The 19,376-nt window shown below is 26.3% G+C and overlaps 2 protein-coding genes across 2 annotated transcripts in view; one reads left to right on the forward strand and one right to left on the reverse strand.

Annotated features, from left to right (window-relative positions):
- Positions 1-2,508: 2,508 nt before the first annotated feature.
- On the reverse strand, positions 2,509-4,867 carry LOC135928955 (uncharacterized). The gene is made up of 8 exons (XM_065465414.1): positions 4,785-4,867; positions 4,673-4,735; positions 4,479-4,625; positions 4,360-4,434; positions 4,250-4,312; positions 4,056-4,202; positions 2,689-2,833; positions 2,509-2,631 (listed from the first exon to the last, which is right to left on the reverse strand). Exons 1-7 carry the CDS (start codon positions 4,842-4,844, stop codon positions 2,801-2,803), a joined length of 588 nt encoding a protein of 195 aa, XP_065321486.1. The 5' UTR covers positions 4,845-4,867; the 3' UTR covers positions 2,509-2,631; positions 2,689-2,800.
- Positions 4,868-5,843: 976 nt separating this feature from the next.
- Positions 5,844-19,376, forward strand: part of LOC135928717 (WD repeat-containing protein 7-like) — a 33,289-nt gene continuing 19,756 nt past the window's right edge. Inside the window, exons 1-15 of the mRNA XM_065465173.1 lie at positions 5,844-6,005; positions 6,046-6,152; positions 6,195-6,273; positions 6,319-6,520; positions 12,088-12,155; positions 12,213-12,335; positions 12,384-12,532; positions 14,039-14,105; positions 14,198-14,321; positions 14,846-14,928; positions 15,176-15,323; positions 16,218-16,453; positions 16,688-16,877; positions 18,888-18,989; positions 19,083-19,304. Coding sequence (XP_065321245.1) covers positions 5,844-6,005; positions 6,046-6,152; positions 6,195-6,273; positions 6,319-6,520; positions 12,088-12,155; positions 12,213-12,335; positions 12,384-12,532; positions 14,039-14,105; positions 14,198-14,321; positions 14,846-14,928; positions 15,176-15,323; positions 16,218-16,453; positions 16,688-16,877; positions 18,888-18,989; positions 19,083-19,304 — 2,062 coding nt within the window. The remainder of the gene's footprint in view (positions 6,006-6,045; positions 6,153-6,194; positions 6,274-6,318; positions 6,521-12,087; positions 12,156-12,212; positions 12,336-12,383; positions 12,533-14,038; positions 14,106-14,197; positions 14,322-14,845; positions 14,929-15,175; positions 15,324-16,217; positions 16,454-16,687; positions 16,878-18,887; positions 18,990-19,082; positions 19,305-19,376) is intronic.

The raw sequence follows: 19,376 nt of genomic DNA on the forward strand, positions 1-19,376 counted from the left end.
ATAATCTAATTTTATTTTATAAACGGCGTAACCTTACTTTTTTAATATTATTTTACTTTTTTGTATTTCGTTTATATTCTAATTTGGACTTATAAAAAATGTATATAATAGAAGTGTGAAATGGAAAAAATAGTATTAATAGTATTAATAAAGTTAAATATAAATAAACACCTTTTTACCTTTGTGCACATATTCATGTTACTCTACAGTAATATGACAAATTTGACAGGTAATATTGTTTTATGTGGATTAATTTGCATTTGTATTTATCTTTAGAATATGTGAAAATATTTTATGAATCATTTTAACCTGTTAAATTTTGGTAACTAATATAACCGAGCTTGAACTAGGTATAATTTTTAAATTTATCATGTTATTTCACAGATTAGACACATTGCGAAAAATATATTTTTAGTCATTTTAAAAAATATCTTAATAATTATTATTCCTCAATTATTATCTTAATAATAATAATCGTATATTTATATAAAAATTTAATATAATTTGTATATAATATATTACAATTAACAACACAAAATTGGTTTATATATTAAATAATTAAAATTTAGTCATTTAATTGCCAAAAATCGGATAAGTGCGAAAATATTTATTTTTTCAGTCCCAACGCTTCGCAATTATCCGGTTTTGTATATAAGTGTAAAATAAATATATGGAAAAATTATTTCAATAATAAACAGTTAAATAATTAGTAGAGGAATGAGTAAATAAGGCAATTTTATTTAAACATTTATAATTCAAAATTAAGCCAAAACGATTTGGAAGATCTTGTGTCAATATAAGCCTAAATTTATAAAGAATGAAAAATTTTACCCTTCTTGTTCTTTAAATTAATGCTGAAAAATACTAGTAATTTACATTTAATACTAAATTAAAATGCAATTTTAATATTAATTTACCTCAATAACCCTTGTAATCGTGATGTATAACTATTAAAAAAAATTATTCAAAAAAAAGCCATATGAAATGAAAATCATCGTGATGTGAAGACTTTAAAAAAAATTATTTAAAAAAAATCATATGAAAATAACTTAACGAAAAAAGGGCTCAATATTTATCAACACGATGAGGTTTTGCAAATGCAATAAGCATGATATAAATGTGACATGGCATCACACAAATGAAAAACTATAATTTAGATTATTTGTGTAATGTTTTTCCAGGAAAATATTTTCTATTAATTTTTTATTTCCGATAATTTCTCAAAATTTATAAATATTTTTTATTTTTCAAAAAAAGGTGAATTTTTTTTTCTTCTATTAATAATACTAGTAGATAGCCCGTCAAAAATGACTGAGAATGAGAATTTTATTTAAGAAAGATGTTACCTTTTATTTAAAAATCATATCCAATTTATATAATTTTTAAACCCCCCCCCTCCCCATTTATGTCAAGTCCAAGCAATGTCATTGAGTCCAACCCATTAGGACTAAGAGTGGAAACTATTATTTGAGTCAAAATATATTTAAATGAGCTTGTACCCAATACCAAAATTCTTTGTAAATATATTACTGGTTACATAAGACTAACATTTAACATTAAAAATTTCAAGCCAGGTCCATGCTCATAATATTTGAAAAAAATTTCCACGCGTTCAAGACCTTATAATTTATAAAAAAAATTCTTAAATCTAGCTCAACCCATAATAATTTTGAAAATTTTTTCCTAGCCCGGCCCATAATAATTTGTATAAGATATTCCCAAGTCAGGTGCAAGCAAATATTAATCTTGAGGAATATTTTTCAAGCCCAGTCCATCACATATTAAGTTTCAAAACTATTTCCCAAACCCGGAGATAGTTAAATTTCTAAATAATTTATCAACACATGAAGGGGAAATCTCGGATTTACCAATTAGTGGGTTAACTCCTTTTATCAAAAAATTTGATAAGGGCTATATATATCTTTTGTTAAGTACAAAAAAATGCTATCTATTTAAATTACAAAAATGCCATTCAATACTAATGAAACTTATATGCAATTTATTTATATATTTTTTAAGAAATTTGTTTTTCTTGCCATATAAATTTAGGTATTTTTTTTTAAAAATGATGAGGAATAATTATTACTCTGTGTGTCTGGTAAAATTAAGAGCAAATCCTTTCAGTCGTCTGCAGAAGGAAAAATTAATGTATAATATCATCCCATTTAGGGTTGTAGGTGAAAGTAATGAATAATGACGGAATACCAAAGCAGTGTACAACACCCATTGCGTCCTGATAAAGCTGAGGCCCTGGGCTACTGGTAAAAAAAGAACGCAAAATGATATTTCTGCCAAAGTGTCAGTTTTGGTATCCCCCTCTAAAAAAGAATCATGAACGACATTGTCAACTCAACCATAAAACGGTCGTAAGTATTGTTATAAAGGCCATGACAAAACTACCGCATATTTTCCCATTAATAATGTTAATGAAATTGGCCGCACTACACATTCACGTTTGAACATCTCTCTAAATATTCATGAAAGTTCCTCAGGGAATCGGATAAAGTATTATTTATGATAACTCCTAATGAGGTAAATGATAGTGGAATTAAATGCTTTTATTTGTTAAAAATTAAGCAGAGGTGGCATAGGGATTGTGGTAGTGGTGATAGAAATATCATTTGGAGGCAACTGGGTGTATAAAATAAACATATAGATATAAAACATTAGATAAAAAACAAAATAAACCTCCAGAGGAGTTCACAGTGCCTTATTATCTTGGCCACCAGTAACTCTAGAACGGGTAAGGCGGTTGTTGAATCGCCATTTTTTTCTTTGCTTATCTTTAATAAAAGATTCATCATGTTTGGTAGCAATGTGAGGGATTAGGGTTCTAGACAAATAAAGAAATCAGGCAAAAATATAAATATACTATTGTTGAAATTAAACTAACATTAAAATAATCTAAAACCGGTAGAATGGTCAATATTAGATGCATATTTCTAATAAGTTGGAGGGCTATCATCAAATAAAATTTTTGGGGGACTAATCAAGTCTATTATGATATTCTAAAAGTTAAAAAATAACATGATAAATGTAATGATCCAAGCATCCAAGATATTAATATTTAAAAAGAATATCTCAAGCCCACCTTCCTTAATAATTTTGAAATCAAGCCCAGAGATATTAAATTTATAACATAAGACTAACATTTAACATTAAAAAAATCCTAATATAGGTTCTACCCTACAATATCTGGAAAAAATATCCAAGCATCCAAGACGAACATTTAATAATAAAAATCCCAATATAGGTTAAACTGGATAAAATATCCAAGCATCCAAGATCTTAATATTTAAAAAGATTTTCTCAAGCCAACCTTCCCTAATAATTTTGAAATCAAGCCCAGAGATATTAATTTTATAAATAATGAAGAGGAAATATCTGATTTACCAATTAGTAAACAGGTAAAATATATTACTTTATAAAAAGAATAACATAAGACTAACATTTAACATGGAAAAAATATCCAAGCATCCAAGACTAACATTTAACATTAAAAAATCCCAATAAAGGTTCAAGATAAAAGCATCCAAGATCTTAATATTTAAAAAGAATTTCTCTAATCCACCTTCCCTAATAATTTTGAAACCAAGCCCATAGATATTAAATAAGACTAACATTTAACATTAAAAAATCCCAATATAGGTTCAAGCCTACAATATCTGGAAAAAATATCCAAGCATCCAAACTAACCTTTAACATTAAAAAATCCCAATATAGGTTCAAGCCTACAATATCTGGATAAAATATCCAAGCATCCAAGATATTAATATTTAAAAAGATTTTCTCAAGCCCACCTTCCCTAATAATTTAGAAATTCCCAATATAGGTTCAAGAAAAAAGCATCCAAGATCTTAATATTTAAAAAGAATTTCTCTAACCCACCTTCCCTAATAATTTTGAAACCAAGCCCAAAATTTATAATTAATGAAGAGGAAATCTCTAATTTACCAATTATTCTACAGGTAAAATATATTACTTTATAAAAATAATAACATAAGACTAACATTTAACATTAAAAAATCCCAATATAATTTTGAGAAAAATTATACTTGATAAATAAGAGAATGTTCTATTTTGTAGGTCCTGCTATCCCTAGTGCGTTTCTTTTTTTGATTGATCTGCCATCTTTTTCTTTTATTAATGACAGAATCACCACCTGTACAATCATTAACTGAGGTTAGGACATGGCTTGTTATCTAAAATAGAAACAAAAGAATAAATAAAAAAAATAAATGCATTGAACTTGATGAGGAGTCAATATACCACTTGTACAATCATTAAATATGGGTAAGACAGGGCTTGTTATCTAAAATAAAAACAAAGAATAATATAAAGAATATAAATGCAATAAACCTGAAGAGGAGTCAATATTAGGTTCAACTCCCTAGAAATAGTTGGGACATTATCAGAAACTAAAATAGATGTATTCTATAATGTAAAAGAGTATAAAAAAATATATATATAAGGCTAACTTTATTTTGAGTTGTTAGATTTTGTAGGGCCTCGCTATCCCTAGTGTGTTTCTTTTTTTGATTGATCTGCCATCTTTTTCTTTTATTAATGATGGATAAATCACCACATGTACAACCATTAACTGAGGTTAGGACATGGCTTGTTACCTAAAATAAAAACAGAAGAATAAATAAAAAAAATAAATGCATTGAACCTGATGAGGAGTCAATATACCACCTGTACAATCATTAAGTGAGGTTGGGACATGGCTTGTTATCTAAAATAAAAACAAAAGAATAAATAAAAAATAGATTAATGTATTAAACCTGAAGAGGAGTCAATATTAGGTTAACCTCTCTAGAAATAGTGGGAATATCATCCATCATAAGCTAAGTATTCTAAAATGAAAAGTATAAGCCTTTTTAGTATATATAGATGAATAATTTATTTTGCATTTGGTAGATTTTATTGGGCTTCATGTCTAAAAATATTTTCTATAAAAAAAATAAAATAAAATCAATAAAAAAATAAAAATAAGTACGTACCGATGACATGACGTAGCGATGACATGACGTAGCGATGACATGACGTAGCGATGACATGACGTAGCGATGACGTAGTGAGGACATCGGAAAATTATAATATAGATTTTATGAGATTTTTTTCCAAAGATTTAATTCCATTTTTTTAAAATTCGTTTCCCTAAGGAAATTAATATTAATACTTGTTGTATTTATTAAATTTCTAAAAAAAATTAATAATGATTCTCTATTGCTAATTTTTAATTTCACAAATATATAACTATAATCATAATGTCACATGATATTATATTAAAAAGATCAAAGATAATAAAAATGTTATATATATCTCTTATTCGAAATCAATTGACATCCATAAATGTCAATTATATATCAACAGATATAACACGCCCCCTTTCTTGAGAAATCAAACTGGGATAAAAAAATCAATTTACGTTTATATAATAAATATAATTAAAATAAATGTGTGCATAACTATTAAATGATCAAAAAGAAATATAAAAATTATTATTTATTTTCATTAAATTTTCTTTTTTCTGTTCCAGGAAGTTGCATATTTTTTCTTGATCATACATAATTTTCATTAAGCTGTTGCTGCCCATTTTTTCTTAATCATACGTAATTGCTCTGTTGTTTGTTGTGTTATAGCTTGATTTATCCAATGCATCATTGGTCGTGGGGGTGGGAATGATTCCCATGATTATATCATTGAACAACTACAAACGCATTTCCTATTCATTCACTATCAATCACCTGTCATCTTTTTTTAATTTTTCATTGTTCAATGTTGGTCACCACCAAAAATCATATGAAAATATTTTATGCCAAGCACACTATTTAAATTTCATGATCGATATAGCGTTAAGACAATCACATGCATTTTGGTCTTCTCAAAGTCCTTATCATGATATTACAGCATTAACATCTTCACATGATAATTTATATATAATTACGGGATCCTTAAATGGAGACATTATTCTTTGGTTATGCAATGAAAACTTTTCCAAGGTTTTAAAATATTTAAGCCAATAGTACAAATAATTTTTAGATCATACCTATTTTGTTTTTTCACAATCCTTCAAATGTGGGTATAAAATGTTTAGAAACTTATCAAGTTAATAACTTAAAATATTTAGTATCTTGTTGTGAAAATGGGTATAAAATTCTATTTTGATTTATTTAATTCATTTTTTGTAGTAATGTAAATCTTTATGATTATGAAAATGGGCATACAATAAATTCTGTTAATTATCCTGAAGTTAATATATCAATTAAAGTATTTACTTAAAAAAATATATAATATTTAATGTTTTTTTACTAGGCCAATAAACCTATTCATTACCCTTATTCAAATAAATCAACATTAAATACTAATTCAACATATTTATATTGTATTGGAACATATCCTGATATTAAAGTTTTGGATGCAATATCTTTATTGCAACTATTTAAATTATGCTCAAAATTTACTCCTAATTGGATAACATCCTTTTGTTTTTTACATAATACTGCCACCGAATTAGGTTATCAATCTTGCTTTATTTTAAATAGAGATGTGCTAGACCAAGCCTGGATCTTATTTATCTTGCCAGCTTTTATAAAATTTTTTAATAATACTATCTTGATTAAAATTTAATGTAAAATTTATTCACATACTTTCAACTTACCTAAAATGAAGTATTTGATTTATATTAGTTAAATAATGTTTTATTACTCATATATACATAGAATTATTTGATTTGTAAAAATATGAAGATCCATTGGGTATAATGGAAATCACAAAAATATTCACTTCTAGCCAACAACAATATCTTCATACCCATTGTGGTACTAACAAACTGCCCATTTGAAAATGAGGTTAAATCCTTAATCAAACTAATAAGCCAAAAGAGCCTTAAAACAACAATTAAAGCTTTATTCATCAAACAAAAATTCAGCTTTGAAATTTTATGATTTAATTTTAAATCATCTAAAGATTCCTCGCCATCACTAGAGGAAAATGACTATTTTTAATGTTTATTTAAAAATGTTTTTATTTAAATTTTATTTCTATATATATATGTTATTTTATACTAGTTTACACTAGGAATGTGAACCCTTTGACAAAAAAAGGGTCCAGGTTCGGGTACTGGAATAAAATTCAAAAAAGACCTGGGTCTAGGGTTTGGGTTCAGGGAACATAAAAATAATGACTCAAAAATAAAATAAAAATTTCATTCATTTATTATTATACTTCAATATATACATATTCATAATTTACAAATGTAATTTATATTTTAAATGTTTTATTCAATGCACAATCATAATATCTTCTAAAATATCATCCTTGAGACTTCCACTTAAATTAGACAATATATATTTCAAAGATGAAAATTCACATCTACCCTTACCTAAAATAGATAATTATCTTTATAAAATTATTGTATTTGTGTCGCTGGTACAGCCAGTGAAGAATTTTTTTCCAGAATTTTAGAATATTTTTATCCTTATTGATTCTCTTAACTTCTGAGAACTTTTCTATTAAAGATGCAATAGGCATTTTTTGATCCTCCTTTCTATCTGATAATTTGATTTTATTTTCTCTATCTAAAAGTAAAATTTCAAGATCATCAATGTTGCTATCATAATTATTATTATCACTACAACCAGTAGGTATTGTCATAGCCTCCAATATATTGTAAATAATGGAGTTTTACGTATACCATCCTTAAGATGGTCTTTAGCCATTTGTTTTTGCTCAATACTTAATAAAACTTGATATCGAGTATCTAAATATATAGAAACGTATGCAACACTATTTTGCAAATATTGTTGCTCTCGAATTTTAATGTTTTCTAATATTTCATATAAAAAAGACTTTAAATTTTTCTAAATCTAAACGGCATCTAATACATAAGCCATAAAAATCAAATAAACATAATTGTTCTGATTGTATTCTTAATATTGTTATTTTTAAAGAAACTAATACACTAGTAAGGTCCTTTATTTGGCACCAATCATCTTCCAGCAAAATGCTTCACTTGCTCCTATAATAAAATCTACAGAAATCTATTAAACTTAATGATCGTTCTAGCATCATACAAATTGAGGACCAATGCTTTGTGCATTATCATTTAAATTAAAATATTATTTACTTGCACTACAAAATAATTCACTTTCAAAATAATCAACGTATTTCTTTAACATAGCATATTAATAAATTTACATAATAAAATATTATTACCTGCACTAGAAAATAATTTATGATATCAATCTTTAAATAAAATGGAAGTCCAGGAAGAAAGTTGAAAGAAAAACGCGAAGATAAAATAAATGATTCCACAAAAAAAATTTATATTATTTTTTAGAAAAATATTTTTATTTTTAAAAATTTTTATGACACCTAGAACCCTTGAACCCTCTACTTTTAAAAAGGGTCCGTTCAGGTACAGCCAAAATACGAGAGTTCAGGGTATCTGAAAAAAATTGTTTGATTCAAAATTATGAATAATACTAGAGATCTGCAAAAGTAAGGCCGGGCCGGGTCGGGCCTTAAATTTTTTTAAATATATCTAAATTTATCAATTATGTTGAATTTTTTATGTAAAATAAAAATATGTGATTTTATTTATAGAAAGTAGACGCCATATAACATATACCGTTTATTTTGAGTAATTATAAAAATTAATTTCTATATTTAAATAAATTCGGGCCGGGCCGGCAAAACTTTATAAAAATAATTTATGGCGGGCCGGGCTTGAAAAATTAGGCCCGATGCAGATCACTAAATAATACAATTATACAATTCGAAAATCTACAAATCGATTGTTTTGTGAGTAATATTTAATACTTTGAATTTTTTATAACCATGCAATTATTTTTTATTTGACTATATCTAATGTCTATATTTATTCCTTTGTTAAACATTATGGTAAGTTTAATTATTTTTTTTGATAAATAAATTTATCAGTGTGCCAGGTTGTATTTTAATTTTTTTAAATATACCTGATACTGATCTGCACCTGGACTAATTTTTCCACCCTGGCTCAAAATATTTTTAAAAAAATTTGTCCGGCCTGTGTGAATTTTTTTTATTTGTCCCAAGCCTGACCCGAAATAAAAATTATTTGTCAGCTCGGCTCCAATTTATTTTATTTAAATATATAAAAATTATATATTTTTTTGATTGTATAAAAAAGTATTCTACAAATAAAAATATAGCACCTTGTTTCTTGTTGAATTTAAAAATATATCAATTTATTTGACAAAATGTAATATCATATTTAAAAATTTAAGCCCGACTGGCCATGCCCAAAATTTTTCAAAAAATATTAGGCCCGATCAAGCTCGAACCAAAATTATTTTTAAAAATACGGGTCGGGCCGTATATTTTAAAACCGAATAGTTTAAATCGCCATTTAGCTATAAAATAGTAATAAATGTAATAATGCTGGGCTGTGAATATTTAAAAAAAAAAAATTCGGCCGGGCCTGAAAATATAAAACTCGCCGGGTTGGGCCAAAAAATTTTTTTATAAAAAAATCCGGGCCGAGCTGTGCAAATGGTACGTCTGGTCTGAAATTTATTGTTTCAAAATTTTTAAAGAAATCCATTGAAATATGTTTTGTTCATGAATAAACAATTATTTGCTTCTAATAATACAAATTATCTGAATAATTCGAATATTATATGAATTTGATATGATAAATTTTAGGATTTAGAAGTCTTTATCACCATATAATCATTTTTGCTAAGGGGTTGATGTCAGGAACGGCATCCGATTGTAAAAACCTTGCTACAAAATTTCATAATGATTAAATCAGAGGGAAAACTGGCCATCCTGGGTAAACCTGGAGATCGCCACGGAGAAGATTTTATAATATTTTAGGAAAATAAATAAATTTTATTATTCGTATGATAACGAATATTAAATTATTTGTTTGATTCATTTAAACGACTCAAACACAAATAATGCATTTGATTCATATTTGTTTTTGAATAGTACTATTTAAAATTAATATTATTATATAAAAATTCTAAAAAATATAACTCATTTTTTTAAAAAAAATACTGTAAAACAAAAACATAAATAGCTATAAAAAAGATGTAACAATATTTAAATTAGTGATCTGCATCACGCCTAATTTTTAAGGCTCGGTGCAAAATTTTTTTTAAAAAAATATTTGTCCTGCCTGATCCTTAACGAATTTTTATTTATTTATCCCGAAAAGTCTATAGTAAAGTTAAAATAATTATTTCCGCCCTGCCTGAATTTATTTATTTATGAGAATCTAATGTTTTTTTTTAATTATAAAAATATTGGCGCTTAGGTTCTTACAAAAATTTTAAAATATATCTATTTATTTCACAAAATTGAATGATATCCGGGCCTGATTTTTTTAAGAAAAATAAGCCTTGCCCAAAGTCCGTTTGGACTATTTGGGCTTTGCAGATTTATAATTTAAATTACTAAAAGGGCTCAATGCTCCTTATGGAAATGCACTTTTAACAATATCTCGAAATTCTCTGTCATGGATAGTATACTTCATTAGGATTGCTCTTGTAATTAATCATGATTTTTGCCCAACAATATTTTTATATTTCCATTCTATGTATAAAAAGTTGATAAATATTTTTAAGAAAATCTGGAGTACCGTAACAGGTCTAGTTAGACAATTTCTTAAAAATATGATCTGGTGCTGGCACAGATACCAGTGAAAAAATTGGATCTAGTATATCTCTAATTTTTAAATTTTATTCAAACTAAGGTAAAATTATTTTTAAATTTGTCAATCATTAAATATATATAGAGTTAGAGGACAAATTTAACTTCATCAAAATTTATTTTTTATAATTGCTATTTATTTAATTATAATTGTTTATCTAAACTTTTATTAATTTTTTTTTCTTATACAAGGACCAAATTTATTTAAGTAAATATTATTTACAAAATAATTGATTAACTTAAATAATTTATTGATTTTATCTTCCGTATATTAAAAAATCGCCTTTTTTCGTTACTTCATTAAGGAGGGGAAGGGGAGTTTGTTGTTCATCATGTTTAATTTGAGTGCATGCGCTTAAAATATTTCCTATTTTAGCTAGGCCTTTTTTTGAGGATAGTTTGAAAGATTAGCTAATATACCATGCATATTTTAATCAAATTAGCTCAATCTTAAAATGAGCACCAAAAAAGTTCACATAAATGACAGCTCATACAATCTCCTCAGGTGAGCTATTCGTTAGTGGCATAGCATTCATACAATTCTAAAATATTTATTATCCATTTAAACTCATGCAATAAATAATATATTATTATAGCTCGGACTTTTTTTAAAAAAAAATATATAACAGATCAACTTAATTTTATTGATTTTCCATCCCGGAATATAAAATACAATAAAATTCTTTGATAATACATTTTTTTATTGTTAATATTTTGGAAGCTACGCTAGCTATACTTCATTTTTGCAATATAATTTTAACGTTTTAGTAGAAAATAAATATAGTCAACCTCATTTTTTTAATGAAACATAATTTAATACCCATATATTATACAGTTTTGCTATTGAGAAAAAAAATCATTATCTCGATTAATTAGTGCTTTTAAAAATCGGTAAATAAATTTTTTTTGGTATAATTAATGTTAACTTTAAAGCAATTTAAAGTTATCCTAATTTCTTTATCATTTAAAAATTTAACAATATTCTTTCATTTATGGGATGCAATTCTATTTTTCGGGTATTTTATTAATGTATTTTTTACAAACTAAAACCCCCTTACGAACACCTATAATATAAAAATTATAATGAACTCTAATATCCTACGATTAGTATAATAGAAGGCAGAAAATTTTAATTATTAATGATTATATTAAAATATTTAATATTTTCTTAATTATTTGCACAAAATATCAATTGATGAAGTGGCTTTATTATCATGGCGTGCTTAAGGAGTCCTATTTAGTATTTTGCTCAAGTTAAAAGTTAATACCACCGATTTCTCAATATTATGTTATTATTATATCTATTTTTTGTAAAAAAGAGGAACAAAATTTTTTTAAGATAAATAAATTCATGATTTTAAAATGATTATTATTTGAATAATATAGATGTGATCATAGGCATCAGTCTAACTGGATGCGTGAAATTATGGACCTTATCCAAAGAAAATATATCGGTTATATTAATTATTACTAAAAAAAATGTAAATTGAAACTCATTTTTTTAATCTTAGTCATCCCTCGAAAATCTATATGAAAATGAAGCCAAGTCAACAGAATTGATAAATTGTAAATGCATAACTTATTGCCACGAGAATCCTAAAATATTTTTGATGGTAACCGCTACTGTATTTCAGGTTTTCATTCATTCACGCTTTCTTTCAAATTTCAACCGATAATTTTAGTTATACAACGTGGCAACTTTTACCAAATTGTGTCACCTAGACAGTTTTTCTTCCGAAAAATGGTGCGGAGGAGTTTTCATAAACAAAAATTATATTTTGGTATGGACTGAAAATGTAAAAGCTTACATGTTTCGAATGATCCCACTCAAGTTAGAATTTATATTTCATTCATTATAAATATAGACTAGGGTTGAACCGATACCAATTTTTGGAGACCGATTCGATATTACATTGATATCGGCCGATTAACGATCCGATATCATATCTGATTTTGTATTCTGTAAACATACTAATCGTTTTAATTTTTAAAGAATTTGCAAAATCGCTCCATTTAGATTTTTAAAAACTGCTATCTCAGTATTTTATCTAGAAAAATATTACGCAAGCCTAAACATTTTATCATAGTTAAGGTTTGGACATCTATATGCGAAATCTCGAGGCTTAGGCAATATTTTACTGACTATAATATTGAGTTAACCGTTTTTAAAAATTTGCTCAAATGGAGCGATTTTGCATCACTACATACAGATTACTCATCTCATATACTTTTTAATAGTATAACATCTATAATTTAACTATACCATAACACAAGTCATTTAAATATATTATAATGATCAGTTATAGTTTATATTGAATCCAAAATCAGATCAGATCGGAAAATTTTATATGGGCCGATAACCGATTTTAAAAACATGAAATATCGACCCGATCCGATTCAATAAAAAATATCGGTGCATCCCTAATATAGATTAGATATATATAGAAATGTAGCTATTCATTTAAAAAGAAAAAAAAAATTAAATTGATTATCATTTTTTTTGTGTTTTTTAAATTAAATGTTTATTGATTTTTTAATGTCTCGTTTCGAACATAATTAGTTTCTACAAAATGTTCCGAATAGGTTTTTAAAAACATTTTTAACCGAACCATATGTATTGATTTAATTTAAATAATATAATTTTAATTACAATAAGATTACATAAAATGACAAAAATCTAGGGTGGATTTAAAATTTAATGCACAAAAGCACAAAAATAAAATAAGATTTTTTAATATCCTTCTCTAAACATTAAATTCTTTTTTGGTTATTAATGATTTTCTAATTTTTTTTGTTGTTTATATTCTCAATTTATTATAATTTAGCCCCTCAGCCGCATGATTATTATATTCTATTTCCATTTTTGCTTTAATTTGAGTTAGGGCCATTTTTTTATGTCCTCATCTATTTACTTAATAAGGAGCCAAAATATTTTTTTTTATGATTGATCGTGGAGGAGTTAGAATTCCAAATGTTATTGCACGATTATTTTATAGGAGAAATTTTTCCTCCCAAATATTGTTAATAATTTTAATTAAGAAATTTACAGCCTTAATTTTTTTTAAAATGGAATAAAGGTTTTTAATATTTTAGGATTGATTTTTAGCTATGTTAACTTATTAATTTGATGAATTCTTTTTATTATCTTAAAAGACAATTAAATAAAATTAAAAATCGCATTTTTAAACTAAAATATTATGGAAATCACTTTGGGAACAGGAAGAAGATAACTGTAAAATTACTACAATTACAATAGTTTTTTTTATATTGAGATAGTCACTCTTATACATACAATAGATATATTTTTTCTATTTAATAAATAATTATTTATGGAAAGCATGGATTTACTAGATTTGCGCTGCAATTTGGAGCTTAAGGGTATATTTGAAGTTGGGAAGAGAAAGGTAAACTTAAAATTATTTTAAATGTTTTTTAAATGCGTTTATTTATTTTAAAGATAATCGATATAAAATATTATTTTATTTTATAAAAAAAGCCATTGCTAAATCCGAAATATCTTTACAGATCAAACTTTCTTTTTTGTTCCATGGAAAACGGGTTTTTATGTTGGAATATTTACGAAATCACAAAATATCTTTTAAAATCGGAACAATTATTAAGTAAAAAACAATTTATATAAAAAAGTAATCGACGCTCTAAATCTTTGAATCATTATATACAATCAGATAAATTCTGTACACATGATTATTTTTTGGATTTTTTTTACTTTTCCCGCTTGACGATTATCAAGCGACCAAAAATTTAAAGCTTTAAAAGCAGGAGACTTTAAAATAATTCGGCTAGGTTTTTAAAATCCCAGCTGACAATAAATGTTGAAAATCTATGCGGTCTAAACCTGAAACCGGATCATTAACCCTTACTAGTAAAATCGCTTCATTTGATCCGATTTAAAAACGGCTAACTCAGTATTTTATCCAGAAAAATTTTACGCAAGGCGGAAGATTTTGCTCATAGATATAGCACAAGGGTTTGAACATCTATTAGCGAAATCTCGAAGCAATATTTTTCTGGCGAGTTAATCGTTTTTAAAATCGGCTCAAATGGAACGATTTTGCATCACTACTTACTAGTTATTATCAGCTAAAATTTTTATATATTTTAAATAAAATTACATAAACTTAAGCTCATTTACCTGCGTTTGAATATTCTCTTGAAGATTATTGGGACAGTTTGTTCAAGCCCACTAGTGAACTTTATAAAAACTTAGTACAATATATTTTCATTAACATAACTTAAAAGCTAGACAATGACGGATCTGAAAAATTTGATTGGTCGAAAAAATAAAATATCAATTTTTTTATAATAATTAATTTATAATTATAATTAAAAAAATATAACCCTGCAGCGTTCCTCTTATTGGGCATTTTTCAGACTGGTTGTCATTTATCACCAATCAGTTTAAAAATTATAAACAATATAATATAAATTTTATGGCTCAAAATAATCATTTTAGAAAAAAATATGCGATTTTGAATGTAAAATAACCTCATCGTTATATCTTCCATTTCATGATTACTATCTATACGGTACTTCGATCGGCAAAATTTTTATCCTCCAACGTGCTTCCTTGGGTATTTTAGAAAGCTTCTCCAACTATCTAAGTAAATCTGAATATTCCTATCTTTATTTTATTTATAAATACTCGTCATTATTAATTTTAAATGTCTTTTTTTATGATTCAAATTATTTTTCCCCTTTAATGTATCATCTCACATTTTAATTATTTTAAACTCATTATTTTACATATTTTAAATACCTTTTAATTTTTCAAGTAATCCTTTACAGATTTGAATTGATTTGCTTAAAGTTTGAAATTGTACTTTAGGTGACAAGTTTGAAATGATATTTCACAATCTTAAGTACTATGTATTTTAGTTTAGAACAGTGGTGAGGTGACTTCTACTTATCATTTAGGCCGGCTCAGCGACTTCTAAGCCCAAACCACTGACGATTCCCCCCCCTCTCCCGCCGAAATTTTTTACCAGCTTAAAAAATTATTACTGATATAAGATAGAGGACATCACATGCATTTTATAATAATAATTGTGAAAAGAAATATGACAATTCATAAAAATAAGACAAATAAAAAACTGAAAATAAATGAAATAAATTTATTGCAAGAAGAAATATTATATTATAGCATATAATTGAGATCACCAAGAAGATTACAAAATTAAGTGGTAAAATGTAAAATTTATTACCATATTTCATTGAGTGAGAAATAAACACATAAACACAAGGATGGAGAGGGGCCTCAATTATCTAAAAATATTTCTTATTACCTACCTCCCCACCCGAGATTTTATTGAAGGTCCTGCATCGTATTCTAGCCGTGGAAGAAGCCGCTGGGCCTGCCTAAAGGGTTTAATATTTATAGCGAGCTCAAAAAGGCCACGGCACCAGTACTTTATTATTTTGTATCACAATTATCGAAGTTGTATATTCGTAAGTTAACTATTTTATTCTTTATTAATTCTTATCCACTTTTATTACAGGTCAATTTTCTAAATGCCAATTCCTTAGTCACAAATCCAATGCTTCAATAACTTATTTGAAGTACCCTCATTCCGAAAATCCCACTTACGATTCGTCTTATTTATTATCGGCCCAACGCCATTCCACCATATGTCTCTGGGATCTAAATATATTTTCCCTGATTCACACGTTCTCTCCTCATACTTCTTCTAGCAATATTCGGGATTTAATCGTCTTACCCTTGTCTTATAACATGGTTTATTATTTTTTTTAAATTATAATCTTTATTTTTTATATTAAAATTTATCCTTTTAATTACTGCGCAATATCTTAGATGCTAGTTTGTCTAATCTTTTTTTTACAACTTTATAAAACTGAAAAACGATTAATTTTTGTAATTTGATTTACCTTATAAAAACAGACAAATTCTATAGTAGTTAAAAACAGATGATATCAAATGATTTTAAATAAAATTGACTAAATTCATCAGCACAAATACAATAATCTCATACTCTCGATCGCCGGTGACAATACCTTATCAATTCTCAACTTACTTCAAAAGTCTTGCACAACGATATCGTCACAAATGTCCTCACCCATTAATTATGTCATATGGCTCGGTTCAAAAGGTTATATCGTGATTGGTTGTTTGAATGGGGATTTATACGTTTGGCAGGATGGTAATTGTATTTTAAAATATACACCTTTTATTAACTTGTTTTGTTAGTTCATGAATCATGACCATATGATTTAATCGTTTAATTTTTTTATTTATACCCAAATATATCTTTCAATATAATTTATTTTCTAAATTTTTGAAACTATCAAAATGTTTTATATTATTTTATATAGCATAATTGTGAGTAAATATATTTTTTATTAAATGAAAATACTCATAGTCATTATAGGTTTTAAAATTTTTTCAAAATTGAATCCATATCATCGATGTAAATAAAAAGAAGAAATGCATAATTTAATTATCTAAATTACTATGTAAAATTGAAAAATGAATTTTTTGAACTACTGGCAAGATTTCTATTGCCTACTTGTTATTTATTTGATAACATCTCATTATTTTTAAAAAAATATCCTATACTATTTTCTCATTGTTTTAGAGACAATCAGACATCGAATTATTATTTTTACTTTCCCTAAGAAAAAAACGAAAGATAGATATAAAATTATAAGATATTTTTCAAAAATGGTTAAAATATAAAAAAAATTAACATCAAAATTTGAATGGCATCTTATTTAAAACACAAGGAAAAATTTATAATGCATCTATATTCTTAACTAAATAGTAAAATAAAAATATTTTACACGATACAATCAGATGGTAGCAGACACTGGGCCCAAATTTTTTGCAAATATAGGCACTTCAGGAGGCCTCAAATTATGAGAAGGGGTTCCCTAATAATTTTTAATTTTTGCAACTGGCTCCTTTGGACGGAACATTAATGTTGAAATTTAATCATCATTATGGATTCAATTTTTCTATGTTTCAAAGCAATTTATTCACCCCTAATATCAAAAACTTTTAAATTTATCTTTCTCCTCATCTCTTGAGGACATCCAACTCTTACGAATATAAAATTGGAGGCTACGAATGGCTGGAAGCCTTACAGAGCAAAAATCTGGGAAATCTCTTAACCAATGAACAACTAAAAGTGACCTTAGGATATAGACTCGGATACGACTTAGTTCAGTCTTATCATTGCATGAACTGCAACCTCCTAAAATGCCAAGAGAAGACATGACCTTTATTGCATTAAAAGTCAAGGTCGACATTAACGATACTCTTCGATAAATAAATTATTAAGCCCCCTTTAAAAAAAGGCTCGCATACCTAATATCTAGAACCTTTGCAATCTTTCAACATGACGGCCTAAGAGCAGACTTTCGCACCACTATCCTCTGGGCTATGGGTAAATCCCTTATTTGGGATTATACACGTGTCTCATCATTATAAATAGTAACTTGCTTACTCTAGCCGAGACTAAAAAATAAACAAATACAAAAGCCTCAGCAATTTCATATTTTCGACACTTACAACTCCCACCAACGGACAGTTTGTTTTTATCACCTTTGGTTTTTTTTTAAAATTTAGCTCACAAAATTAAATTACAACACTTACCTAGGGATTCTTATTCCTTGCAGAACATACAAATAAACAATTTAATTTAACAATTGTTCCCTTTTAAAAACCCAAGTATGTTTTTCTTAAAAGTACGAAAATTTTTTTATTCTTTATTTTTAAATATAGTTTCATGTAATGTTTTTTAGTTTTATACAATTATATATTTCTCATATATTAGAAACAAATTAATAAATAGTATTACTATAAATAAAATAGAATAAATAATTTGTTTCCCACGTGACCATAAATTTAAAATACTAATTGCCGAAAAGATCAAAAACCAATAAACATTTTAAATTAAATAATTTCTCGCATATACCCGAAATTAAAACTTGAAAACCGAAAGTATTGAGAATTAATAAAATCAATCCTTGCAAATAATAATTTTACTGGTGTTTTACATGAGAATTAAATTTTGAATATTTATAATTCATAATAAAAATATGTATCCACATACTTTTTTTTAAGCATAAATTATGGCGATTCCAAATAAATTTGAACATCTGGAAACCGTATTATATTATTATAATTGAAAATATTATAATTTTTATAGGTCTTTTAGATCGTTGCGTCACTGGTTTGAATTCCGAACAAATATATACCAAATTACGTGATCATATAATATGGCCATTATTCCCCAGAAATCTTATCAGGCGTAAACACATAGAAAATATTATACCTTATTTTATTCCACATCTAATGTAATGTTGTTTATTTTTAAAATTAATTTTATGTCTATTATAAAAAGGAAATAAAAGACGTTTCATTTGGAGTAACGATATAAATTATCTCTTAGAAAATCATAAAACCCAAATCTCAGCAAATAATATGATAGCCATGCATTCAAATTCACCGAAAATGTCTAACTTTGCAAAACTTACGAACCCATTACTTACACTTCTTCCAATGCACAGAACCCATCCTTATGCTCCATATCAGATAGCTTTATATGATTTAGAGTTCTTTGCAAGTTTGCTTACTACAATTTAGTTTTATTCAATTATGATAAGTTTTTCATGAAAATTTCTATTAAATATATAGC

The sequence above is a fragment of the Gordionus sp. m RMFG-2023 genome, chromosome 4 (assembly GCF_954871325.1).
Source record: "Gordionus sp. m RMFG-2023 chromosome 4, tfGorSpeb1-WG-v2, whole genome shotgun sequence".
In the NCBI taxonomy this organism is placed as follows: Eukaryota; Metazoa; Nematomorpha; class Gordioida; order Chordodea; family Parachordodidae; genus Gordionus; species Gordionus sp. m RMFG-2023.

What these genes read in the sequence shown, in the direction of transcription:
- LOC135928955 (XM_065465414.1), bottom strand. Translation starts at nt 4,844, where the DNA reads ATGATGGATGATATTCCCACTATTTCTAGAGAGGTTAACCTAATATTG. An exon ending in TAATATTGACTCCTCTTCAG is followed by an intron (nt 4,736 to 4,784) that starts GTTTAATACATT and finishes TTTTTATTTTAG; the next exon opens with ATAACAAGCCATGTCCCAAC. An exon ending in AACATTCTCTTATTTATCAA is followed by an intron (nt 2,834 to 4,055) that starts GTATAATTTTTC and finishes TTATTTGTCTAG; the next exon opens with AACCCTAATCCCTCACATTG.